At 41.5% G+C, this 24316-nt stretch overlaps 2 protein-coding genes across 9 annotated transcripts in view; one reads left to right on the forward strand and one right to left on the reverse strand.

Moving 5' to 3' along the window:
* Positions 1 to 3056, forward strand: part of LOC107557481 (protein kinase C and casein kinase substrate in neurons protein 1-like) — a 32901-nt gene extending 29845 nt beyond the window's left edge. For all 8 annotated transcript variants that reach the window (XM_016240904.1, XM_016240903.1, XM_016240906.1 and 5 more), the window contains exons 9-10: positions 1478 to 1677; positions 1846 to 3056. In XM_016240904.1, the coding sequence (XP_016096390.1) occupies positions 1478 to 1677; positions 1846 to 1955 (310 nt within the window). In that variant the 3' untranslated portion in view covers positions 1956 to 3056. The remainder of the gene's footprint in view (positions 1 to 1477; positions 1678 to 1845) is intronic.
* A 17793-nt stretch (positions 3057 to 20849) lies between these two features.
* LOC107557482 (spermatogenesis-associated protein 2-like) lies at positions 20850 to 23918 on the reverse strand. The gene is made up of 2 exons (XM_016240911.1): positions 22308 to 23918; positions 20850 to 21263 (listed from the first exon to the last, which is right to left on the reverse strand). Exon 1 carries the CDS (start codon positions 23842 to 23844, stop codon positions 22612 to 22614), a length of 1233 nt encoding a protein of 410 aa, XP_016096397.1. The 5' UTR covers positions 23845 to 23918; the 3' UTR covers positions 20850 to 21263; positions 22308 to 22611.
* Between the last annotated feature and the right edge of the window lie 398 nt (positions 23919 to 24316).

Raw genomic sequence — 24316 nt, forward strand, 5'->3', positions numbered from 1 at the left:
CATTAACATAATACACTACCAAAACAATGTCTCAAAATCAAATAATTATTCCAAAACACTAACATGTGTTCTCTTCCAACAGGAACATTTAGTCCAGCATTTGTAAATTTGGCAGTAAAGATCCATTGTTTTGGTCTTGGTTGAGCTTGTGTCTAAGAGAAGTTCAAGCATTTTCAATTTGTGTTATTAACTGAATACATTTTGTGTCAAAGCATCAATACATTTGTTAATTGTATAGCCTACACAGATGGATGTTGCACTAATTGTGTAAAAAGTTTAGGAAAATTGTTAAAAGTATTGAAAAAAACTGTCATAGCGATCGTAAAAAACTGTAATTAACAAGAAGCTAATTAGGAGAGAGTTTGGGAAAGGTTCACGAGTCGGGACTCGAACTCGGGACACCCGAAGCGCAACGGCGCTATATATCAGCACACTGCCACGATGCTATCGGCGCAGACAATCTCACTACTTCTGTAATGGTACTGAAATGGCTTAAAAGTCTTTTTTTCCTTCAAACAGGGGAATCAATTCCAACATTTCCAGGACTTTTAATTTGACTGGGTGGATGCATTAAAAAACATGACAATTAAAATAAAACCATTTAATTTTATTAAAGCAATAAGCCCCAGGAAGCCGTGGTTTACAGTTAATTTATAACAGCTAAGACGTGTTGTTAGACGCGAAGCAGAATGCCTAAAACCCCCTTAGCTGTTATAAATTCACTGTAAACCACGGCTTCACGGGGATTATTGCTTTTATAAAACGTTTATTCCATATATGTAGCAAGGTTTCACAGAATAAAACATAAATAAAGTGTAATGATATTAATAAAAACAGTATTCTTCCACCAAACAATGTAGTTCCTCAGAAACGGTTGTGGTTCCAACAAAGAGGGTGCCGAGAACACACAGAAGTAAACAAAGGTGTGTGTTTGTAGTGTAATTTACAACAGCTTCGAACGTGGCTCAGCCAATCAGAATCAAGGACCGGAACTATCTGTTATCTAATTGTAATTTTGGCACATATTTTATGCACACCCTGTGGTAATTAAATAACAATCATTCAATTAATTAATATTTTTTAACATTGGCAGGGGTTACACTGGACTCTTAATCCGAAAAGACTTAATGGACAAACTAAGAAGCACCTAAAAATGACTGTAGTGTTCAGAGTATTGCTTAATTTTACATCTCCAGTGAAATCATCATGAATGTATATTGTGACTACTCAATATCATTCGGCCCCCGAGCATGCATTATTGACTGCTTGGTGATTGATTGATTATTGATTGATTGATTGATTGATTGACTGACTGAAATATGATGCACATACTGCAGGTGGTTTTCTGAATAGCAAGAGTTTAAAGGATTCTGTTGGCATCTGGCTGTAAATCTGAAGCTTTACAAGCACACAAACTAAGGTGTAATCGTTTGCTGTTCTTCCGTGTTAACAGCATGTGTCCCCTGTCTTTGACTAGTGTGAGCAGCTATGAAAAGAACCAGGCGTACTCCACAGAATGGTCCGATGACGAGCAGCCCACCGGGTGCTCGGGGAACGAGACGAATGGCGGTGCGAACTCTTTCGAGGACGACACGGTCAGCAGAGGAGGAGGAGTGCGAGTGCGAGCGCTCTATGACTATGAAGGGCAAGAGCAGGATGAGCTAACCTTCAAAGCAGGTAGAGTGCAAAGCAAAATAAATGATGTTAGGTCATCACAACAGCTGGCATCATCAATATGAATAGTTTTTGCTGAAGTCTTTATACTGAATGTCCTCCATATACCACATGATTTTTTTTGACTTTACGTATGGCAGATATGTCAGTTATAATCTGCATCACTCACAGGGGATGAATTGACAAAGATCGAAGAGGAAGATGACCAGGGCTGGTGCAGAGGCCGTCTGGACAGCGGCCGGACAGGCTTATACCCGGCCAATTACGTTGAGGAAATCTGATCACCTGACTGGAGGACAACACACCTTTGGAGGCAGCTCTGATTGTCCGATGTAACGACGTGGCAAAAATGCCAGAGACTGAACATGAGCGACTTTCCCTCAAGATGTGCAATGCAGTCTTGTTTTAAAAAATCAAAAAAAATCTTAGTAAAGATAGCCACACTGTATATATAGATCTTATCTGGGAGGCGGGGAAGAGCTTGCTCACTACTAATATCTATTTGCAAATATTTAAAAAGCATATACATGCGTACAAACAAGCAGATATGAAGAAATAAATGACCCATCAGTTATGCAAGTGCAGGCTACACATTACTGGTGCAGATTACATGTTATTTGAAATTATATTACAGGCATTAGCATCAAATCCAACTTAACAGATATTCACGTGGCCACTCTGCTGTATTTTAGTACAAAGTTCATCTAACAGAGTCAATGTGCAATTATGGGGTACTACTCGTCCAGTGTCACGTGTTAAACAGAATATGACTCACAACGGGCTATTGGGCTTTCCTCTTTCTCACCATCAGTCCATGCCTCGTTGCGCTGATTATTATATTAGGTATCGTTCTCTTGATGTCTGTGTCTGTATGCATAGCAGCATGTGCTATGGAGCATGTAGCCCTTGATTCCTCAGGCCATCTGTACCGTATGCAATTCCCACAGTGACCACAGAGGGCAGCAGACTCATGTCAACCTCACACCAGGAAGCGGTGGAAAATCTCTATGTTCAGAACAAAATACTACTTTAACAGTAGTATTGATAGTGCATACTATTTTTAAAGATAGTATGTGAAACAGTATGCATGTATGCAGTATACCTTAGTCAGGGTGGTGCCATATTTAATTTTTAACAGGAATGAAATCGAAACTATGAGGGACTGAGGGACTGAAGTGCAGTGTGTTCAGTGGATTGTACTGCTGTTTAAAGGGTCATGAAACCCCAGACTACTTTTTCTGAGATTTTAGCAGAGGTGTTTGTGTTGCACATGATAGAAGACAATGTTAGCATCCGATCATTTTAAGTGTTGGAGAAAACGTGTTCATTTTAAGCTTTTTTGCGCTATTTTCATCTTCCGGGTTTAAAATCGACATCGTGTTCACGTCACAATTTGTGACGTGGTAAAGGACTATAGTACATCGATGACGCGTCGGTGTCTATTCAATTATTCATGAGACTGCGTGTTCTTATCCTATGAGAAGATGCTTCACTTAATTATATACAACAGCATGTGTTGATTTGCTATGACAGACGCTTCAGACTGTGAGATGACATCGCGCGCATTAAAGGGATAGTTCACCCAAAAATGAAAATTTGATGTTTATCTGCTTACCCCCAGGGCATCCAAGATGTAGGTGACTTTGTTTCTTCAGTAGAACACAAACGAAGATTTTTAACTCACACCCAAGGTGAATGGGAATCACGTCTTTGAGAGTAAAAAAAAACATACACAAACAAAACCAAATTAAACCCTGGGGCTCGTGACGACACATTGATGTGTACAGACACGAAACGGTCTGTTTGTGCAAGAAACTGAACAGTATTTATATTGTTTTTTACCTCTGATGCACTGCAATGTCTGAACTGTCTGAACTGTCCTGAGCGCGTGTCCTCGACAGCCGGCGCATGACGTGTCTTCTTCTTCTTCTTGCTTTACAGCGGATCACAGACTTATAAGCGCCACCTATCTCTCAAATGGACCATTGACAATCCTAATTGAGATTGTAGATAGAGTGTCACTGGTCCATTTGAGAGATAGGTGGTGGTAATGCACTTATAAGTCTGTGATCCGCCGTAAAGCAAGAAGAAGAAGACGCCTCACGCGCCGGCTGTCGAGGACGCGCTCAGGACAGTCAAATTTTAATTTTTGTGTGAACTATCCCTTAAACTGGGAGAAACATTCATGGATCGAAGGAGAGTGTTGTTTTTGCTTTGTAGTAAGAGTTCGGCACAAACGCGATTCATTGAGTGTAACCGTTTTTACAGCTCCGTGACACAACCCGTCAAAGGTAGGGTGACCATACGTCCTCTTTTCCCCGGACATGTCCTCTTTCTGGACCAAAAAATAATAATGCGTACGGTCGGGATTTCTAAAACGCTCAAAATGTCCGGGATTCGGCATTTGCTTTCTACAGTTGCCATTCATTGTGTGCATTTTTGTATTAAAGCCCTGCGTGGGACTGTTTTCTTAAACCCGCTCCCAATTTCTGACCATCGCTGCCTGCTCCCGCAAACATTCTCATGTTGAATATAATTCATATAAGAATATACTACTAAATATATTGTAGAAACTTAATTTCCTGTAAAGCTGCTTTGCAACGATTTGTATCTATACAAATAATCTTGAATTGAATTGAATAATTTTCGCGCATCAGGGAGCCACTATCAATATGCGGAGTATTTAAATCGCTTTGGATGCAGCTCGTGTTGGATGCAGGGTTGCCAAATCCACATTTTATTCCACGGAATTGGGCTGATTTTAAACTTGTGGCGGCTTGATTTTCTCCCGTGAGTTGAAGGTTTGAAATATTACATAAATTACATTTGACTAAAATGCTTGTATTGAAACATTTTGCATTCAACCTATGATAAAACTGTGGTGAAGTTTTGTGAAAGATGGTAGGAAGCCTTTTAGCTGTGTTTAAAATCAATCTGCAAAACGGTGGCTGTAAAATAGGCCCTATGTATTTTAGTTATGGAAATGACATATTTTGAGTTTTGACACGGGATATGGTCATTGCGCTACTTTGGGGGCTACTTTAACCCCCCTCAAACACAACAAGCCCCCCCCCCCGCGCATCCTGCCCCCACTGTCCTCTTTTTTTGAAAACTAAAATATGGTCACCCTAGTCAAAAGGCTTATATAAAAGCCACAGAATAAGCCTTAAAAGTTTTCAGAGGTTCAACAGTGCGTTCATATAAAGCGGAAAGACTGTAAATCTCTCCCTCACAGCAGCGTTTTCATCCATGTTAAATTCAACATGGCTTCTAACCTGACTAAGATCTATTATTGCATGTAAGTGGCATCCAGGTATCATCACACGATACAATTGTCTTGAAATTTAATTGAATATTGTGTAAAAATGTTTCATTATTGGATGATGCCAAAATGGATTTTTTAAACAAGAATAATTTTTTTCGTCACACATGGCATCCACACTATGTTGTAAATAAACAAAATCATCTGGGTATTCCATGCACTGTACCCAGTATGCATACTAAATACTGCATAGTATGTAAGCATGATGTTCTGAACATAACCACACTGGCTGATCGTTGCACAGTGTTTGTCAAAGTCATGTGTTGTTCTTAGTTTCTCCAAGAAGGTCTTGTACAAGCATCGTCTCTATTTGGCATCCCTTCATGGTCACCTCTTGATACCAAATCAAGGTTCTTCAGATGGGCACGAATGTTTCCTGTGCATGATTTGGGCTACTTATGCACAGCAGATTGAACAGACAAAATCTGTGAGTGAATTTCACACCTGAAACACCGCATGCATCACAAGTTCAGAAGTTAGTGGTATCAAAATGATTCCCTGTTGTTTCATGGCCTGTTAACTAACATGCTCTGAGTTTGCGTCAAGACTATCGTTTAAAACGCGTAATAAAATCTTTTCAATTCTGAAATGCTAACTAAAATAAAAGTTGAAACTTAGTGTCAAACTATGATTTGCAGGCAATATACAGTACAGTGGGCCAAAAAGTATTTGGACACTTAAAGTGATAGTTCACCAAAAAATGAAAAATCTATCATCATTTACTCTCTCTCAAGTTGTTCCAAACCTACACGAGATTCTTTCTTCTGTTGAATGCAAAAGAAGATATTTTAAAGAATGTTGGTAACCAAACAGTTGCTAGTAGTTATTGACTTCCATGAAATTCAATGGTTACGTCAGTCTACAGAAGAAAAATTCATACAGATTACTTGATGGTGAGTATATAATGACAATTTTCATATTTTAATTGAACTATTCCTCTAAACCACTCATTGCATTGCATTGGATTACAAAATAGCACACCACTTAATGTATTTGACAGAAATATAGCACAAGCACACTTTAAAAAAATATATATATATATCACATAAAGCAGTTTTAGGTTTGAAATGATAAATAGCTGAAATCGTATGCAGGATTGTGACATTTTTATTGTCTATGCAATTTATACAGATTTAAGTGGGACTCAAGTGTCCAAATACTTTTTGGGACCATTTGAATTTTATTCCTCTCACAGCTGAACTCTGTACGACGGTAAGCCACGCTTTTGATAATGCAAGCAGTGTTTTTCCGGATTGCATTACTGAAAGCATATACATATGTGGAGTTGTGCATCATTCATGGAGTTTCAGTGTGGGACTGAGAACAATAATGAAACAGGATGTGACATAAATAATACATTAAGAGGAAAGACCCCCCCAGCAGCTTTGTGATTTGTCGAAAACTGTTCAGTCAAGGAAAAAATGAACTTGCATTGTTAAAATATTCTGCAACATGTACACAAAAAGAAGTACGGAAGGGTACACGTGTCAGGGTTGTATCGGGGAGTATCCTCTTTATTATATTCAGTGTGTATGAGTTGTGTTTATGTATAGAAATAAAAAATGTAGTGTTATAATTGTAAATGTTGGGTAACAAAAGATCAACGCTTTGAGAAAATAACACTGTAATGCTCTATAGGTACCATATTGTATTAATTTGATTTTGACTGCAATGATATCATTATGTACCATACCTGTATAAATGCGTGTGGGTCCACGCCGTCATATTTGTATATGATGATGTAATTTATTAAGATTATATTCTTACTGTAACTGTACAACTGTGTTGAGTAGAATCAAACACCTAAATCGAGACAGTAAAGAGCCGTGTAGTGTAAATGCTATTTTTAATGTTGATTTGTACTTTATGCAAACGAAGGGATGAAGGTTTATGTTGTGAACGTTTCTCTTGCAGTGTAGAGGACGTGTGTGTGTTCATAGTTAGTTGATGTAAATCGACCTCCTTGCTGGTGTAGTGCCTCCTCATCCATAATATAATGTTCATTTATATATGCATAAAGTTAATGATGATGAACATAATGATGATCAAGATAATGTCAAAAACCTGATTTGAAGTTTTTGTGCTTTATGTCAATATTGCAATATTAGATTGGAAGGAGAAAACATGTTCATTGAGAAAAAAACTTGCAAAACGTGTGCGTCATTTTTTTTGTGAGCTTGTCACATTGAGAAATTGAAATTAGTTTCATCTTTTACCAAAATAGTTTACACGTTTCAGTTTTTTTTTTACCAATTAATTTGGAAAGGTTCACATTAGCGTAAGGAACCTAATTAGAAAATTTTGTACAACGTTAGTCAAGACAAGTCACCTTTATTTATATAGCGCTTTATACAATAACAGATTGCCTCGAAGCAGCATTACAGTATTAAACAGGAAAATAGTGTCCATAATGCAAGAGGATCAATTTTCCAGTTAAAGTCAATTCATAATTGATTCAGTTATGTCATCGTCCGGCTCAGTTCAGTTCAAATAGTATCTGTGGCAATCAAAAGCCAACAATATTGCCAGAAATTGTGTCCCCAATTAAGCCAACCATAGGCAATTAGCACTTTTCACAATGCATATTGTCCCCAAGCAGCTTTGCACAGAATATTGTTTGTTAGGAAGAAGACGACACATTGAAACTAATACTCAACTGAAGAAAAATTCTGCATAACAGTAAGACTAACAATGAATTGCTGCTGGGTTTACAATATATTTATTTTTGGAAACGTTATTTAATGTTATTTAATTATTTGAATTAAATATGTAATATTTGAAAAGGCCAATTGATAGCAGTTGTAAAATAGCTGAAGTATGCACTTCCATGGTTACACATTATTCAAGCAAGACAAAAGTATTTTTCCACATTGAAATTATTATTATTTTTTAAATAACCAACCTTGCATTGATTTTGTAGTAAATCTGAATACAGTGGTTATTGGTTTTGTAAGAAATTAGTGTTAAATGTTGTAAAATCCTGGGAAATTTGACTGTATTATTGCGCCATTCTGCCCGGCTCAACTGGGACTAAGGAACAATACCACTTAACTTTCCAAAAAAGGCAAACCAGCATACCTTCCAATAAAATCAATGTTTATAGAGTGTAGCGCTGTTGCAGAAACAGATGTCACTTCTCAGATCATATGTTTCGGACAGTAGGGGCATCTTATGTGCAGAAAACTCACACATTGAGTCAGTACAACACTTACCTCTTAGATAAATAGAAAAATCTATTCTCAATTTCTCTACAGAGAAACATCAACAGGTCTTTTACTTCTGGAAACCTTAAAGGGGTCATATGATGTTGCTAAAAATAACATTATTTTGTGTATTTGGTGCAATGAAATGTGTTAATGTGGTTTAAGGTTCAAAAACACATAATTTTCCACATGCTGTACATTATTATTTCTCCTCTATGCCCCACCTTTCTGAAACGTGTCGATTTTTACAAAGCTCATCGGTCTGAAAAGCGAGGTGTGCTGTGATTGGCCAGCTATCCAGTGCGTTATGATTGGCTGAATACCTCAAGCGTGTGACTGAAGTGTTACGCCCCTCACCATACTGTGATGCCCTGTGTCCCGGCGCGACAAGACAAAAACAATAAAAACCCATTATAAACGAGGCATTTGTTGCATCCAGTGGGGACATAATTACGGATTATAATGATTTATACTGTCTTTTTACACATGGCGTTGCATCGCGCCGCGTAAACATAAAACCATGTCTGCATTTGTGATCTGAGAAATGACAAACAACAAGTGCTACTCTACACTGCTCAAAACTCACGTTTGAATAGTCAGTGGCAAATCCTTTAACCAGTTAAACTCTGCGGACCCGGATATAAAAAACGTACTTGCAGTCTGTGAGTCAGAACAGCCGGCATTGTAGTCTACTCTACCCCGGGCTGGACTCCGCTTCGTCCACAGTGAAAGCTGATCCGGCGATCCACAGAGCGAAGTTGATGTATTCCCTCAACGACCAGCACGGATCAGCTCTAGGCATGACGAAGCGGATATCATCCTCTTTTGGAAGACCAAACAAAGTAGTTTCGCTTTCACAACGAAGCACACAGCGTATTTACGACATGGCGGCAGCAACAATACTACAGCGAGAATAAAAGTTACTCCTTCTTTCTTTGCGTGAACATTTGGGTGGCATTATGCAAATCTTCCCACATAGTGACGTAGACATGTGGGGGAGTGTTAGAACGAGCCGTTTAGGTAGGCGTGGTTGACTCTTAACTTTTATAAAGAATATCTCTTTGGATTTGAGACTTTAGTCTTTGCAACTATACAGATCTTCTTTATGCACCAAGAGCTTGTAACACTCCAAAGAGAAAGAAACATTTTTTATCGCATCATATGACCCCTTTAAACTTCTGATGCTTTATACAGGGTCTGTAAAAAAAAATTTGAAATGAGTTTCAGAGATCAAGTACATTGTTTTTTCAAGATGTAAACAGTCTAGATCTACAGTAATTGTATACACACCTGTATGTATGTTGAGTGTTTTGTAGTTTTGGTGTCTTTTGGTACCACCACTAGAGTGTGAACCTGCTCAAAACATCTCACCTCTTTGTCCAGTTCAACTAGCTCACTGATTACAGGACAGAAACCTGGACTGTCAATCACATGACTCTCGCAAGGGATGTACTTCGTCATCTCTGGTGAGAAATTTACTATAAAACCTAAGCTTCAACTTCACAAATGTTTTATTTATTTCATTCTTTCTTTTTTTTGCACACGTACCACATGTAAGATTCAATGGAAGAAGAAAAACGTATATTTGCACAAGCTGACAAAAACAAAAATTGTTCAAGGTGCCTGAAATATAAGTACTAACCTGTCTGCATAACCTGCTATTCCTGACGAACAACAGGAAAACATATTTCAAGTGAAACTGCTCCCTCTGCTCTGTTGGCAAATCATGTTACAGTAATTTCTGCTAACCTGCCAGATTGTACTATTTAATTACAGATCCTGAGTGAAAGAGAAATCACAGGCAAATCTCAATATGTTCTTGTGAAAGCACAATCTATAATTATAAATGAATAAATTCAGCGTTTCTTCATTCTTTTTGTATACTGTGTAGGTGTTTTGCCTTTCTTTAACAGAATAGTAGAGAAGAGACAGGGCAGTAAGAGGAGAGAGGCAGATCTGAACCGAAATCCTCACCACAGTTCTGACAAGTGCATCTTCATCTTTTTTTAATATGATGATTTTGAATTTGGATTTATAATCATAGAATCTGGAGCTTATGATCTCCATTTTTGCTAGAGCAGCTTTATAGGCACATAAACATAATGCACATAAATATGTCTAGCTAAAATCACCAAAATAAAATTTAAAACATTCAAATCAAAAATTTTATTTAAACTGTGAAGGTGTCAGGGATATGGACCTGTCTGTGTGTTTTTCTCCCCATGTGCTCCGTGACCTAGTTTCTCCCTTGTCTGATTGTCATATTTGATTCACCTGTGTCTTGTTAATTACCTCGTTTAAGTTTAGTATTTATAGTTGTAAGAAAAAGTGAAGACATCGAAGATCTTGATGAAGAATACATTTTATTACAGAATAGTAGTGACAAAGTACATGTAGTACCTTGGGTTCAACGGAGTCAGCCTGAACCCCGAACATCCTAAACTCAAACATTTTATACACTTAAAGTTTACCCTCAATGTAAAGGAAGTTGCTCCTGTTGTTACAGCTGTGGTCTGTATGTTAATTATGTTCTGACACCCCTTTTGTCTGAGGTGGTTCTCAGTGTCCCACACCTGCTCCCATTCTACAATTGGTCACCATTTGCTCAGGATGTGACCATCCCAAGTGATCTACAAACAACATAACTGTTGACTTTCTTCTTCTCTATAATAATTAAGCCATTTTGGGAAATGAGCATGATCAAACATATTGACTATAGATTCTTACATAGTGTAGTCTGCCCCATGTTTCTTTGTCGGGTCTTAAACGTCTATCCCTGTTGTGCTACCTGTGTGTTCCTGCCCTGTATTCCTTGTTCCTGTGGATTATTTAAGACTGTGTTTGTGTTCATCCCGCGACGACTCGTTCCTCGCTGTAGTGCAACCATGACAGAAGGATGGGAGAAAAAACATTGGGCTAGTTTTTCTTCCTTTTTCTTTCCCTTTAGGTTTTACAGTTTTTTACGATTGCTTACACACTAAAATTAAATAAAAAATAACACAGTTAGTGAAACCTCACACTCAAAGAGTAAATCCTCAGCCCAATCTGCACAACTAAGCACATTCTCAGCCTCCCACTTTTTGCAAAACATTATGTAACCCGCACAAGGTTACTGGAGTGCAACTCTCTACTATGCCTGTGGGTGGCGCGAACACCCCAGGGAATTTACTATTAAATAAAACACGCCTTTCCTCCGGTGAAGACGCTACTAGAAAGCAACAAGGACTGGTTGAAAGCTGTGAGAGAGAGAGGTAAGCCGTATGACAGCAAGCTTCTCAAGATACCTCCGATTGCTTTTAGAAAGGGATAGACCATCTGAATCTAACCCTGGTGGTCAGTGGCGAGCCAACCGCAGAAGTGAATGGACCAAGAGCCTGGTGTGGCCAGCCGTGGCATCTTTGGAACCATTATCATCCTGTGCCTTAATTTGAAATACAGATAAGACCACACGTAAACCTACTCGGGTAGTGAAAAGAACATACATACTCCAAGACACACACACACCAAGAACTTTCTTGGACTCTTTCTTTATTTGAGGTTATTTATTTTGGGTTTATTGTGCGCTGTGCACTCAGGAAGCCGTCTTAGTTAGGCAGGGAATGTAAATAACTGCCATTCATTTTGTATAATACATTTCTCAAATTTACCTGTTTTGTGTTGTCTGTTCTCTGCTGACCTTTTCCTATTTCAGGCTCCGTAGTCGTACCTAGAGGTTTTGATATTAGCCCAGCTTTAATTCCTTACTACTTAAATTAGTTATCAGTTACACTAACCTGAGACGTGGGTTACAAGTGGCGAGCCAGCCAGGAGTCTGGTTATGTGTTAGCAGTGGACCACATTACACGTGTGTGAAAATATTTTCAAGTGTGTAAACTATTTGTCACATTTATAGATCACCCTTTACCAAGCATGGAGTTCATAACAAGCTCAGGTATCAAAGTCCCCAATGCAGTAATGGTGAGTGGTTTGGTTGAATTACCAGAAGATGAGGAGATCGTAGACTTCCTTAAGAAGTATGGCTCCATGAGACTTGCGCCAGTTACTGACATTAACTCAGTGTTTTATAAAAACCTGATTATTGAGTATCAAGATGGCGTTGCTATTGAAGCCTTAGCTCCTCTTCTGCCCTACACACATGAACTTAAGGACAATCCAGATGTAAAATACTACGTTCAAGCTCTGGCAAGTGTGTACACAACTAAAATTAGCTGCAGTGTTACCAAAGCCTACCTTGATGAAATAAAGAAGTTAGCGAAACTGAGTGGACGAGGCTTCGAAGAGGTGCTGAAAGACATGATGTCAGAGATCAGTGAGACAATCGAGACTGATGGCAGTGGTGACAATGAGTTTGGAGCCAGACCGCTCAACACGTCTCTTGACACATTTGAACCCCCACACCCCCAGCTGTTCCCAGATTCTTCTCGGGAAAGGTTCATTCATTGTGGTACTGAGCCATGCCCGCCAGCTGATGTGAAGCGAAGTCTGTCCATTGTAGAGAGCGACCTGAATCCACCTGAAATTCAAAAGGTCATTGTTAAGTACATTGTGAGGAGAGATGAATTAAACACACATTCAAACTTTGCCATCAAGCTTTGTTCATTCTCAGGCAAGCTCCCCAGACCCAATAGTGAGACAGACTACGACACATGGCATTCACATGTTGAGCTTCTCAGGAAAGACCCCACCCTGTCTAATCTTCAGAAATCACAGAAAATCTTTGAAAGTTTGCTCTCCCCTGCAGCGGATATTGTCAAAAGACTAAGCCCTGAAGCTACTCCTGAAACCTACCTTCAACTGCTGGATGCAGCCTTTGGAACCGTTGAGGATGGCGAGGAGCTTTTTGCCCAGTTTATGAATACTCTTCAGGATCCTGGTGAAAAGGCCTCTACTTACCTCTGCCGCCTTCAAGCTGCCCTGAACCTTGCTGTTAGGAGAGGAGGAGCTGCTGCTGGAGTAGCAGATAGACACATTCTCAAATGTGTTGGGACAACCCTTTGCTCTCTGACCTCAACCTCGAAGAAAAGAAAAGTCACCCGCCAGCATTTTCAGAGCTCCTGTTATTAATCCGCACTGAGGAGGATAGGCAGGCAGCTAAAGCCACACGTATGAAGAAGCACCTTGGCTCACACCGGCAGCGGGCTATGGCAAGTTCTCAGAGTGCATGCGTCTGCAGTCAACAAGCACCATTCCAGCCTGAGTCCGACACATTGACAGAGCTTAAACAGCAGGTGGCGTCTCTGCAGAGCCAACTCACCACGCTGATGTCTAAGAAAGCCAAGAAGGCCCCAAAGACCAAGGGGAACTCTGAGCATCAATCAGGTGGGCCAGCATCTAAACTTGACCCCAGAGCACCAAGCTGGAAACCTACCAACTCAAAGACAAGCACCCAGCCGAGACCTTGGTATTGTTTCAACTGCGGCGAGGACGGTCACATTTCCTCAGCTTGCAGTAACAATCCAAACCCCACTCTCGTCAATGAAAAAAGAGATCAATTGAAAGAAAAGCGGCACCTCTGTGAGGCTAAAGAACACTCACCAGACAATAGGGATTTTTAGATGGAGTCTCAGTTGCAGGGCAAACTGAGGCTGGAGCAGTTCACCAACGCCCTGCTAAGGATAAAAGTGATACCAAACCCAAGTTCAGTGCTGCCTTGAACCAATCTAATGTTAGAAAACACCCCTTCAGAGTTCCGGAAAAACTTATAGGCACGAGAAGCACAGGGCAAGTTACCATCCAAGGCAAACAGTTCAGCTGTCTCCTTGACACAGGTTCACAAGTAACCACAGTCACCAAGTCCTTCTATGATGAATACCTACATGAGCAACAGATCGAACCACTCTATAACCTTCTGGAAGTTGAAGGGGCCAATGGTCAATCTGTGCCCTACCTTGGATATGTTGAAGTCACAATCACCTTCCCAAAACAGTTCCTTGGAGCTGAATATGAAGTCCCAACATTGGCCTTGATTGTTCCAGACAGCGGCACTTCAGGGTACTAGATACTTGTTGGTACAAACACACTCGATGTAGCATATGGTATGTGCAGAGAGAAAAGTCTTAGCAAGCTACCATCCTGTCCCAAACGGCTACAGAGCGGTGCTGAAAGTACTTCAACTGAGACAGGGACAAAGCCATGACAGTAACATCGGACTGGTGAGGATGCAAGGCAGAGACAGAAAACTCATTCCAGCTGGAGGAACAGTTGTTCTGGAGGGAGTGGGAGGGAGTGGATCTACCAGGCAGACTACCAGTTGTGGTCTCAAATGAGTCGGAACATGACATTATTATCCCAGCTAAGAGTGTGATTGCTGAGCTCAGTGCAATCCAGGTCATTGTGTCTCACAAACAGAGCGTGACCGATCCATTTGAACCAGAACCCTCCAAGGCAGCTGACCTAGCCTTTGACTTTGGTGAGTCCCCGGTCCCTCCAGAATGGAAAGACAGAATTACTCGAAAATTGAATAGCATGCCTGAGGTCTTCGCCCAGAATGACACTGACTTTGGAAGGACAGACAAAGTCAAGCATCACATCAAACTGTCCGATGAAACACCATTCAAACTCAGAGCTCGGCCGATACACCCACACGACGTAGAAGCTGTTCGTCAACATCTTCAAGAGCTTCTCGATGCTGGGGTGATTCGTGAAAGTGAGTCTCCATTCTCCTCTCCAATCGTTGTAGTCAGGAAGAAGAATGGCCAGGTACGCCTCTGTATTTACTACAGGAAACTGAACCTGCAGACGGTGAAAGACGCCTATGCACTTCCGAGGATGGATGATACCTTCACAGCACTCTCCGGTTCCAAGTGGTTCAGCGTCCTCGATCTAAAGTCTGGCTACTATCAGATCGTAGTCGACGAGGTTGACAAGCCAAAGACCGCCTTCGTATGCCCACTTGGTTTCTGGGAGTTTAATCGCATGCCTCAGGGAGTGACAAACGCCCCAAGTACCTTCCAGAGACTGATGGAAAAGTGCATGGGAGACATGAGCTTGAAGAAAGTTGTCGTTTTCCTGGATGACTTGATAGTCTTCTCGACAACTTTAGAAGATCATGAAGCCAGACTCACCAAGGTTCTCAACCGCCTGAAGGAGTATGGGCTCAAGTTGTCCCCGGAAAAATGTAGATTCTTCCAGTCCTCAGTCCGGTACTTGGGGCATGTGGTCTCAGAGCAGGGAGTGGAGACTGACCCGGAAAAGATTGCAGTGCTAAAGACCTGGCCAGTCCCTCAGCATCTAAAAGAGTTGAAAGCCTTCCTTGGATTCTGTGGGTATTATAGAAAGTTTATTAAAGGCTATTCAAGTATAATGAAACTGCTGAACGACTTAACATCTGGCTACCCACCTCTAAGGAAGCACCCAAAGTCCAAGGAAAGGAGTGGCCAATACTACCACCCCAAAGAACCATTTCTGAACCGTTGGACTCCCGCCTGCCAACAGGCATTTGAGATGGTCATCGGCAAGTTGACAACGTCCCCAGTTCTGGCCTTCGCAAATCCTGCACTTCCTTACATCCTTCACACGGATGCAAGTTCCACCGGCCTCGGAGCGGCCTTATATCAGGAGCAGGAGGGACAGCTGCGTGTCATCGCCTATGCAAGCAGAGGGTTATCATGTAGTAAGTCCCGTTATCCAGCTCACAAGCTTGAGTTTTTAGCGCTGAAATGGTCTGTAACGGAGAAGTTCAGTAACTACCTCTATGGCAATCAGTTCACAGTAGTCACTGACAGCAATCCCCTTACCTACATACTTACCTCAGCCAAACTCGATGCAACCAGCTACAGGTGGTTAGCTGCTCTCTCTACCTTCTCCTTTAAGCTCCAGTACCGGCCGGGAAAGCAGAATGGAGATGCTGACGCACTATCACGACGTCCCCATGGCAACCTGCGTGACGACCCCTCATCTCAAAAAGAGTGGGACAGGATCCGCAAGTTCACACGACACCATCTATCAGATCCAGACAACATTGAGGCTGTGGATCAGGGGGTTGTTCGTGCCATTTGTGAGAGACAACTTATTTATTGTGCCAATGATGGAATGGGCAGAGATGGAAGTATCTCCCTCGTCGAGAGCCTTGCCATCTCTGGAGATGCTGTACCTGGCAGTTTTGAGCAGGAAGATGGGCTTGGAGGGCTTCTCATCGTCCCCAACCCTATCAGAGGCAGATCTCAGAGACAAACAGAGAGCTGACCGTCTTACCTGAAGAACTTCGTGAGACGGTCTTAATGAGCCTGCATGACAACATGGGTCATATGGGAAAAGACCGCACGCTGGACTTGGTCAGAGCCAGATTCTACTGGCCGAGGATGGCCTCTGACATTGAGAGGAAAGTCAAGATGTGTAACAGGTGTGTGCTCAGGAAAACCTTACCTGAGAGGGCAGCACCTTTAGTGAACATCATGACAACAAGACAGCTTGAACTGGTCTGCATGGACTTCTTGTCTATAGAACAGGACAGAAGTAACACAAAGGACATTCTTGTGATCACAGATCACTTTACAAAATACGCAGTGGCTATCCCAACACCAAACCAAAAGGCTCAAACGGTTGCAAAGTGCTTATGGGACAATTTCATCATCCATTATGGTATTCCAGAGAAACTGCACAGCAACCAAGGTCCTGATTTTGAGTCGCGACTAATCAAACAACTGTGTGAAGTTGCAGGCATACAGAAAATTCGAACAACTCCGTACCACCCAAGGGGCAACCCGGTGGAACGTTTTAACCGCACTCTGTTAGACATGCTTGGCACTCTGGAAAATCAGGATAAGTCACACTGGAAGGACTTTGTGAAGCCTTTGGTCCACGCGTACAATTGTACCAGAAGTGAAGTGACTGGGTTCACACCGTATGAGTTAATGTTCGGACGCCAGCCACGCCAGTCGACCTTGCATTCGGCTTACCTGTCAAAGAAGAGCAACAGAAGTCACACTCCCAGTATGTAAAGCACCTCAAATCCCACCTTGAGGAGAGCTACAAAATAGCTACAAGGAGTGCTGCCAAGGTAGCTGAAAAGAACAAAACAAGGTTTGACAAGCGTGTGACTCCTTCTGCTCTGGACATTGGAGACAGAGTACTTGTCAGGAACGTACGCATTCGTGGAAAGCACAAACTTGATGATAAATTGGAGTTCACCGTCCATGTGGTAGTGAGGAAAGCTGGAGGCCTCCCCGTCTGTACAGTAAAACCAGAGCCCGGAGAAGGCCCCTGGCGCACTCTGCATCGAGACCTCTTGCTCCCATGTGGGTTCCTCCATGTAACACCAGAAGAACAACCCAAACCACTCGAGCGCCGCAAGACACGCCAGAACATTCGCAGTGACCCAAGAGAAGTTGATCAGTCCTCGGATGAGGATGATATCATTCCTGTTACCTGGTCCCAAAAAGAACCAGTCTCAGAAGTAACCAGATATATTGTCTCGCGAGATGTTCTAAGACACCATGGTCCAAGCCATTCTAAAGAGAATCTGACGACAAACCTCAACAAGGTGACTGATGATGTTCCAGCTAATGAGAGTAGCCTGCCTGTAACAACTGATGATGTTCCAGCTAATGAGAGAAGCCTACCTGATGTTGCTCCAGTCAACAGAGTAACACTGAACCTGAACTTACCTGGAAATGAACCTGTGGAAATAGAAGACTTACCTGGAAGTGAATCTGTGAAAAGGGAGACAAACTTTTCTGACAATGGCAACCTTGTGAAAGGCTCAGATGAGGACTGCCCTGAACAACTTCCAGTCCCCTCCGACATGCCAGAATGTGATGAGACAAATGTTCTTGAAAATGAAGGAGAAGAGGAGATTAAGGAGATGGAGGGACAAGCAGATACTGATGACCTAGTCAGGAGATCCGTGAGGAATCGTCAGCCACCTAGGCGGCTGGACTACACTGAACTGGGAACCCCCTTAGTCACAGTGGTGAAGTCATTCTTTCAAGGGCTGACCACTGTGTGGAACGACATCATAAGTGAGAGTGATGCGTCAGCTCATCCCCCTGTTCTGTTCCCTCCGGTGATAACTGTTTGAACATTGCCATGCACAGGGACGTGCATAAGTTAGGAGGGGAAAGTGTAACCCGCACAAGGTTACTGGAGTGCAACTCTCATAATGTTTCCACCTCCGTGCTTGACTGTAGGGATGGTGTTCTTGGGGTCATTTCTCTCCCTCCAAACACGGCGAGTCCAGTTAATGCCAAAGAGCTCAATTTTGGTCTCATCTGACCACAGCACTTTCTCCCAAGCCTTCTCTGAATCATTTAGATGTTCATTGGCAAACTTTAAATGGGTACATGTGCCTTCTTGAACAGGGGGACCTTGCGGGCTCTGCAGGATTTCAGTCCATTGCGGCGTAGTGTGTAATCACTGTTTTGCTTGGTGACTGTGGTCCCAACTGCCTTAAGATCATTAACAAGCTCCTCCTGTGTAGTTCTGGGCTGATCCCTCACCTTTCTCATGATCATCCTTACCCTATGAGGCGAGATCTTGCACGGAGCTCCAGACCGAGGCCGATTGATGGTTGTTTTGTATTTCTTCCATTTCCGAATAATCGCACCAACAGTTGTCTCCTTCTCACCAAGCTTCTTGCTGATAGTTTTGTAGCCCATTCAAGCCTTGTGCAGATCTACAATCTTGTCTCTGACATCGGCATTTGACAGCTCTTTGGTCTTGCTCATGGTGGTGGGAGAGGTTGGAATGGAAGATACAGATTGTGTGGACAGGTGTCTTATACACCTAACGAGCTGACATTAGGAGTAACTTCTTAAAGTGGCAGGACTAATCTGTGTTCCACATGGGCACATAACCAATCTGTGGGAGCCAGAATTCTTGCTGGTTGGTAGGGGATCAAATATTTATTTCACTCACTGAAATGTAAATCAATTTCTAACCTTTATATAATGTGTTTTTTCTGAATTTTTTGGTTGATATTGTGTCTCTATCCATCTGTAAAAATTACAGACCCTTAATTTCTTTGTAAGTGGGCAAACTTACAAAATCAGGTCAAATAAATATTTCCCCCACTGTATATGAAGGTTTCAGGAATTTAGGTGATGGCCTCGACCTTGCTCCCGAACCTTTAGTTAACAAACCAACTCCCTAAAAACACCGTTTCTGAAAAGGAACATCTAGTACTGTTAATGACTAATTCTGAGAAACATTATTACTCAGTCAGTAGTTGAACATATTAGCATACATATTACAATATAAGCATAAACACAAAACAAAACAAAAAAAGAATCAATAAATAAAAATTCATAAATGAATACATGGATATGAAAATCAAGGAAAACCTAACATTGATTTGGACACATCAGCCATGTTTTTCTTTATACTGTACATATTTTAAAGAAACATTTAAGAAATAGAGTGGGATTATCGACTAAAAAATATTTTTTTAATGCTATATTGATACTAAAATGGATATTTCCTATCTTCTTATATTCGCTATAAAATGGGTAGGTTAAGGGGTCTAAAAATCTAAATTGCTTATTGATAAAATGATAAAAATGCACTGGTACAAATATCTTAATGATATAAAAGATTTGTACATATTTTAAAAAATTTTAGCTATAAAAATTTAGCAATTTTACGTTTTAAACATTGTAACACGTCCAAATTGTATGTTCCAGGATAAAACAAAACGTACAAAAATGTTTGTTTTGTGCTTATAGATGTTATATATTAATACATATAAACAATGAGAACAGGCTGCTCTCACCCACACTTAAGCACACGCACACACACACACACGCAACTCTTGGGATAGCATAGTAGTAATGACCCTACAGCGTGACTGTGTCCATCGATCATAATGATCTGTTTTTGCCATAGATTAATTTTATTTTCATATACGCTAACAATATATGCAATAGCTAACAATCTGTCCACTAAACTATGATACTCATGAACTATTTTTACATTTTAAATAATTAGAACACTTCTCATATATATTATACATGAACTATATTTTAGATATTCATGCAGGTTGCAGAGCATAACATCTCTTGCCCTTAGTGACTGAATATCTGATAAATCAATCTTGAATTTTTGTATGTGCATCACTGTAGAAACCTAAAATGCATGTCACTTGAAGTGTAGTGCTTAATGTGTGTACATGCAGTCTGTAAAATTCACCTGGGAAAACATCCTTCCCCAAAGTGGTGCTTAAAGTGTGATTATGTTTAACCAGTAGATATGTTTCACTCATAAACTGCTGTGTTTAACATTTCTCCCTCTCTCTCTCCTGTAAGAATTGAGGTGATTCAGTGAGTTGTTAGCTCATGTTTGATCCAAAACTCAAACACCAAAGACAGCGTTTTTTTTGTAGAACTTTATTTTTGAAATTATTTTATAAAATCATCGCTTTTAATTAATTTATATAATTATAGGATTATACTTTTGCTGACACACTTTTTTGGCAAACTCCTTACCCCGGTTCCACCAGCCCCTTCGCCCCACCACGTCTCCGTTGAAGATCAAACTTGTTTGCCAGATCTGACCTCTGCAGAAGTGAATGCTGCTTCATGGACAGGGGAAACCAGGAGCAGTGTATAGAGGGTCAACACACTCATCAGTTCAGCTCTAGTGAAATCACCACACAAACCCATTAAACAGGGTATGATGAGAACTGATGGGCGTGAGAGAGAAAGTGGCTTAGTCACACACAGGTTATCCATCACTCGGAGTTAAAACACTTTCAAATGGCTCAGTTACCACGCAGAGATGAGCAGGTTCTGTCTTCACAGCCTGAGGGTGTTTGGCACATTACAGTTTGATTGGTTAACCATGCTGTCACATGAGTGTAAAATCCAATCAGATTATTCCTGGCAGCTGTTTAGTACCATTAACACTCGTTCCACTAAATCAAAAACACATACTGACGTTACTTCGTAAGAACATGCCATCTTTATGTCTTGTGCTAGTTTCTGTTTCCCTGACAGATTTTTTTGGCCCTCGCTTTATGCTGTGTACAGTCATTAAGCATCGAGTCCTGCATTGAGTGCAGCCTTCAGGTGACTGGAATCAAAATCTCTGAAATAAAGGAGATGTAGACAGAATGATATACTGCCTTTGTTCTGTTGAAACAGACACACAAATAAAAAAAAATAAAAAATTTGTAGTTGCAGAAAAAAAAGGAAACATATATATATATATATATATAATTAGTGTTATCTTCAGGGAAGAATACAAATCAGGCCAATTAGGATGAATGTCACAAAAATAGGTCCAAGTCATATTTTACACCATAATAAAAACAAATAATAAAAACAGCAAGAAAAAATATTTTGCATAGAGGAGATTTATTTTTACAGGTTCTAATTCTCATAACACGTGTGTGAATAAAACATTTATAAATACTACTGTAAGAATACATTTTCGTAGTATTTGTTGTACTGAATTTAGTTTATCCTCATTTTAATTTTATATTACATAAAAACATTCTGGATCATAAAGTATGAGTTTCAACACTGTATCTGCAGTAATGAGAATCTTGTATTCTCTTTGTAAAATATCACATCTTCTTTGGATTGTGGGGTGAAATATGACCCATAAAATCCTTTGTGACACTCACCCAGTAGTAACACTTTAGTTTATCACTGTATGCAAACACACCACCATAAATGCATTGCACAATTAATTAACAAAAAATTATAATAATAATTGTTTCTCACGACAGTCAGCGTAGCAAAATATTAAATAATTCTCCATTTCAATGACTTAACAGGTTAAAACAATGTAAAGGAAAACTGGACAGAGGAAAAATTATATAAATATACTGACATAATCAACAGTATGTGCATGAAGTTTCACGGTGCTTGCAAAGCATGTTAGAGGCCAGGAGTGCCCCCTCCTGGTTTTACTTTCAACAGCAGCATTTTGAACAGCGTAGGCTGACTTCTTAGGGGTTAAACCCACAAGGCATTTCTTAGCAACTAGAAGTCTGATACAAATTCACAACTGAAGCCCCATTCAACTGCGAAAACCACCCCACCATGAGAGCGATAGTCTTACATAGATCGATAGATTCACAATTCAAAATATATACTATTTACTTCCAGTGTAATGTTATTATTTTTTATTTTTTTTATTTTGTTCAAGTTTGAGAAGTTCCAACTTACTCGATTCAATTGCAGGGTTTGAAGTCTCTGTTAAACATTCACAGTTTCTATGCGCTGCATGGTTACTTTTCAAGTTAACAAGCATTGATACTGAATGGAATTCTCCGGTCAAACGACTTTTTTTGTTTTCCTTGATAAAGTAGAAATACTGAGGGACAGGAAATGCACTGCAATATCACATGACCAAAACCAAACAACTGCCAACTGAGAAAGGAAGCAGGAAGAGTTAAATAAAAAAAACAAGGGTGGAAAAAGCAGAGATCAAAAGATCAACAGAGGTGTAGTGCACAACTGTGCTCCTGGTCTATCGATACACGAGGTGGGATATGGTGCTGGACTTGAAATTGAGCTGATGATTGGGCACAAAGTTATGATGAGGATTTTTGCGGGTGCACACATCACTGCCGTAAAGGCTCATGCACATCTCACATGACACCTTGGAGCAGTTCACACAGGTGTGAGAGGCCCCTGGCTTGTTGCAAAAGCCACAGCGGGAGCCGCCCACACTCAGCCGCTCACCCCCACTGCTGATGGAGCTGACCACCGGACTGCTGCCCGAACCCACGGCTTTACTGGGAAACAGCTTGGTGCTCATCACAGCTTTGTCCAGCAACAGCGAGTGGGACTGAGCGTGGGGAAGTGGGTGAGGGTGAGTGTGCGAGTGAGCGTTGGAGTAGACCGACAACTTCTCCTTGATGGGCATGTAGCCATCCAAAGGGCGGGAAGTTTTAGTGTAATCCTGGAAGCCACAACAAGGTGCCGGTTCCACTGCATGGCAGGACGAACACAAGATCATGTCGCACCTCTGGCAAGAGGAGAGCGAAGGACAGCCCATGCCGCAGCCCTGGCACTTCATCACATGTCCCTTCAGAACCCAACTGTCCCGGGACTCTCGAGGCTCCCGGCTCTGTGGCCTAGAGGGCGTCTGGTGGCCACCCAAACCCCGTTCAGTGTACAAGTCCACCTCATCCAGGGAGGACAAGTGGTAGGAGTATGGCTCAGACGGGGGCGACTGAATCGGGAAGAAGTCGGCCACTGGGCTGTAAGAGGGCGGCGCTGCCACAGGGTAAAGCGAAGGGCTTGGTCGGATGATTTCATCCTTCAAGTCTTCTTCCGTGTCGACGAACAGTGGCTCTTTGCGCAGGCTGAGCGAGGCCTTCAGCACAGGCTTGCTGGCTTGGTGCCAGTGTCCTGCACTGTCTGTTACATCCACCGACTTGGACGGCCGGCCGCTTCGCCTTAGGTGGGCGCGGTCGATATCCACCGGCCGCACCGACAGGCGGGACAAGTCTCCTGTAAGGCTGTCTCGTCGGCGGAGGGCGTCAGCGCACCCTGCTGCATCTTCTCTGGTGTTCCTCCTCACCTCCATGGCCTCCAGCTCCGAGGCAAAGCCCCGAGACATGGACACCACCTCGCCGAGCAGACGGCATTCAGCCTGGGCGAGGAGCAGTTCGAAGGCGAGCTGCCGGAGGTGGGAGGCTCCACCTGGATGGTCCCTAACGTGGTACTGTAATTCCTGGTCTCTTGAATAGCCCATGGTACGCAGCAGCGAACGCAAGTCTGCGTCGCATATCACCGACTGCAGTTGGTACACATACGGCCCCGTGAAGGTCTGTAAGAGTGAAAGAACAGTCATTACACACTCAAAAGCAAAGATTAAATTCATTTTTTCACATTCATGAACTAGAAAGGTTTTAATAGAAGGCTGAATAATTAACCCCAGAATGCAGTGCAGTCTCGCTGAAACTACAGACTTCTCACTGAAATGTAGGGCTGGGCGATATGACCTAAAATCAAAACCTCAATTAATTGAACACTTTACCTCAATTACTATTTATTAATTTTTATAAAACGGATAGTTCCGGTCCTTGATTCTGATTGGTTGAGTCAAGTTCAAAGCTGTTGTAAAATACTCTACAAACACACACCTTTGTTTACGTCTGTGTGTTGCTCGGCAACACAACCGTTTCTGAGGAGCTACATTGTTTGGTGGAAGAATACTGTTTTTA

This window comes from Sinocyclocheilus grahami, unplaced genomic scaffold (genome assembly GCF_001515645.1).
Source record: "Sinocyclocheilus grahami isolate Dianchi unplaced genomic scaffold, SAMN03320097.WGS_v1.1 scaffold604.1, whole genome shotgun sequence".
In the NCBI taxonomy this organism is placed as follows: Eukaryota; Metazoa; Chordata; class Actinopteri; order Cypriniformes; family Cyprinidae; genus Sinocyclocheilus; species Sinocyclocheilus grahami.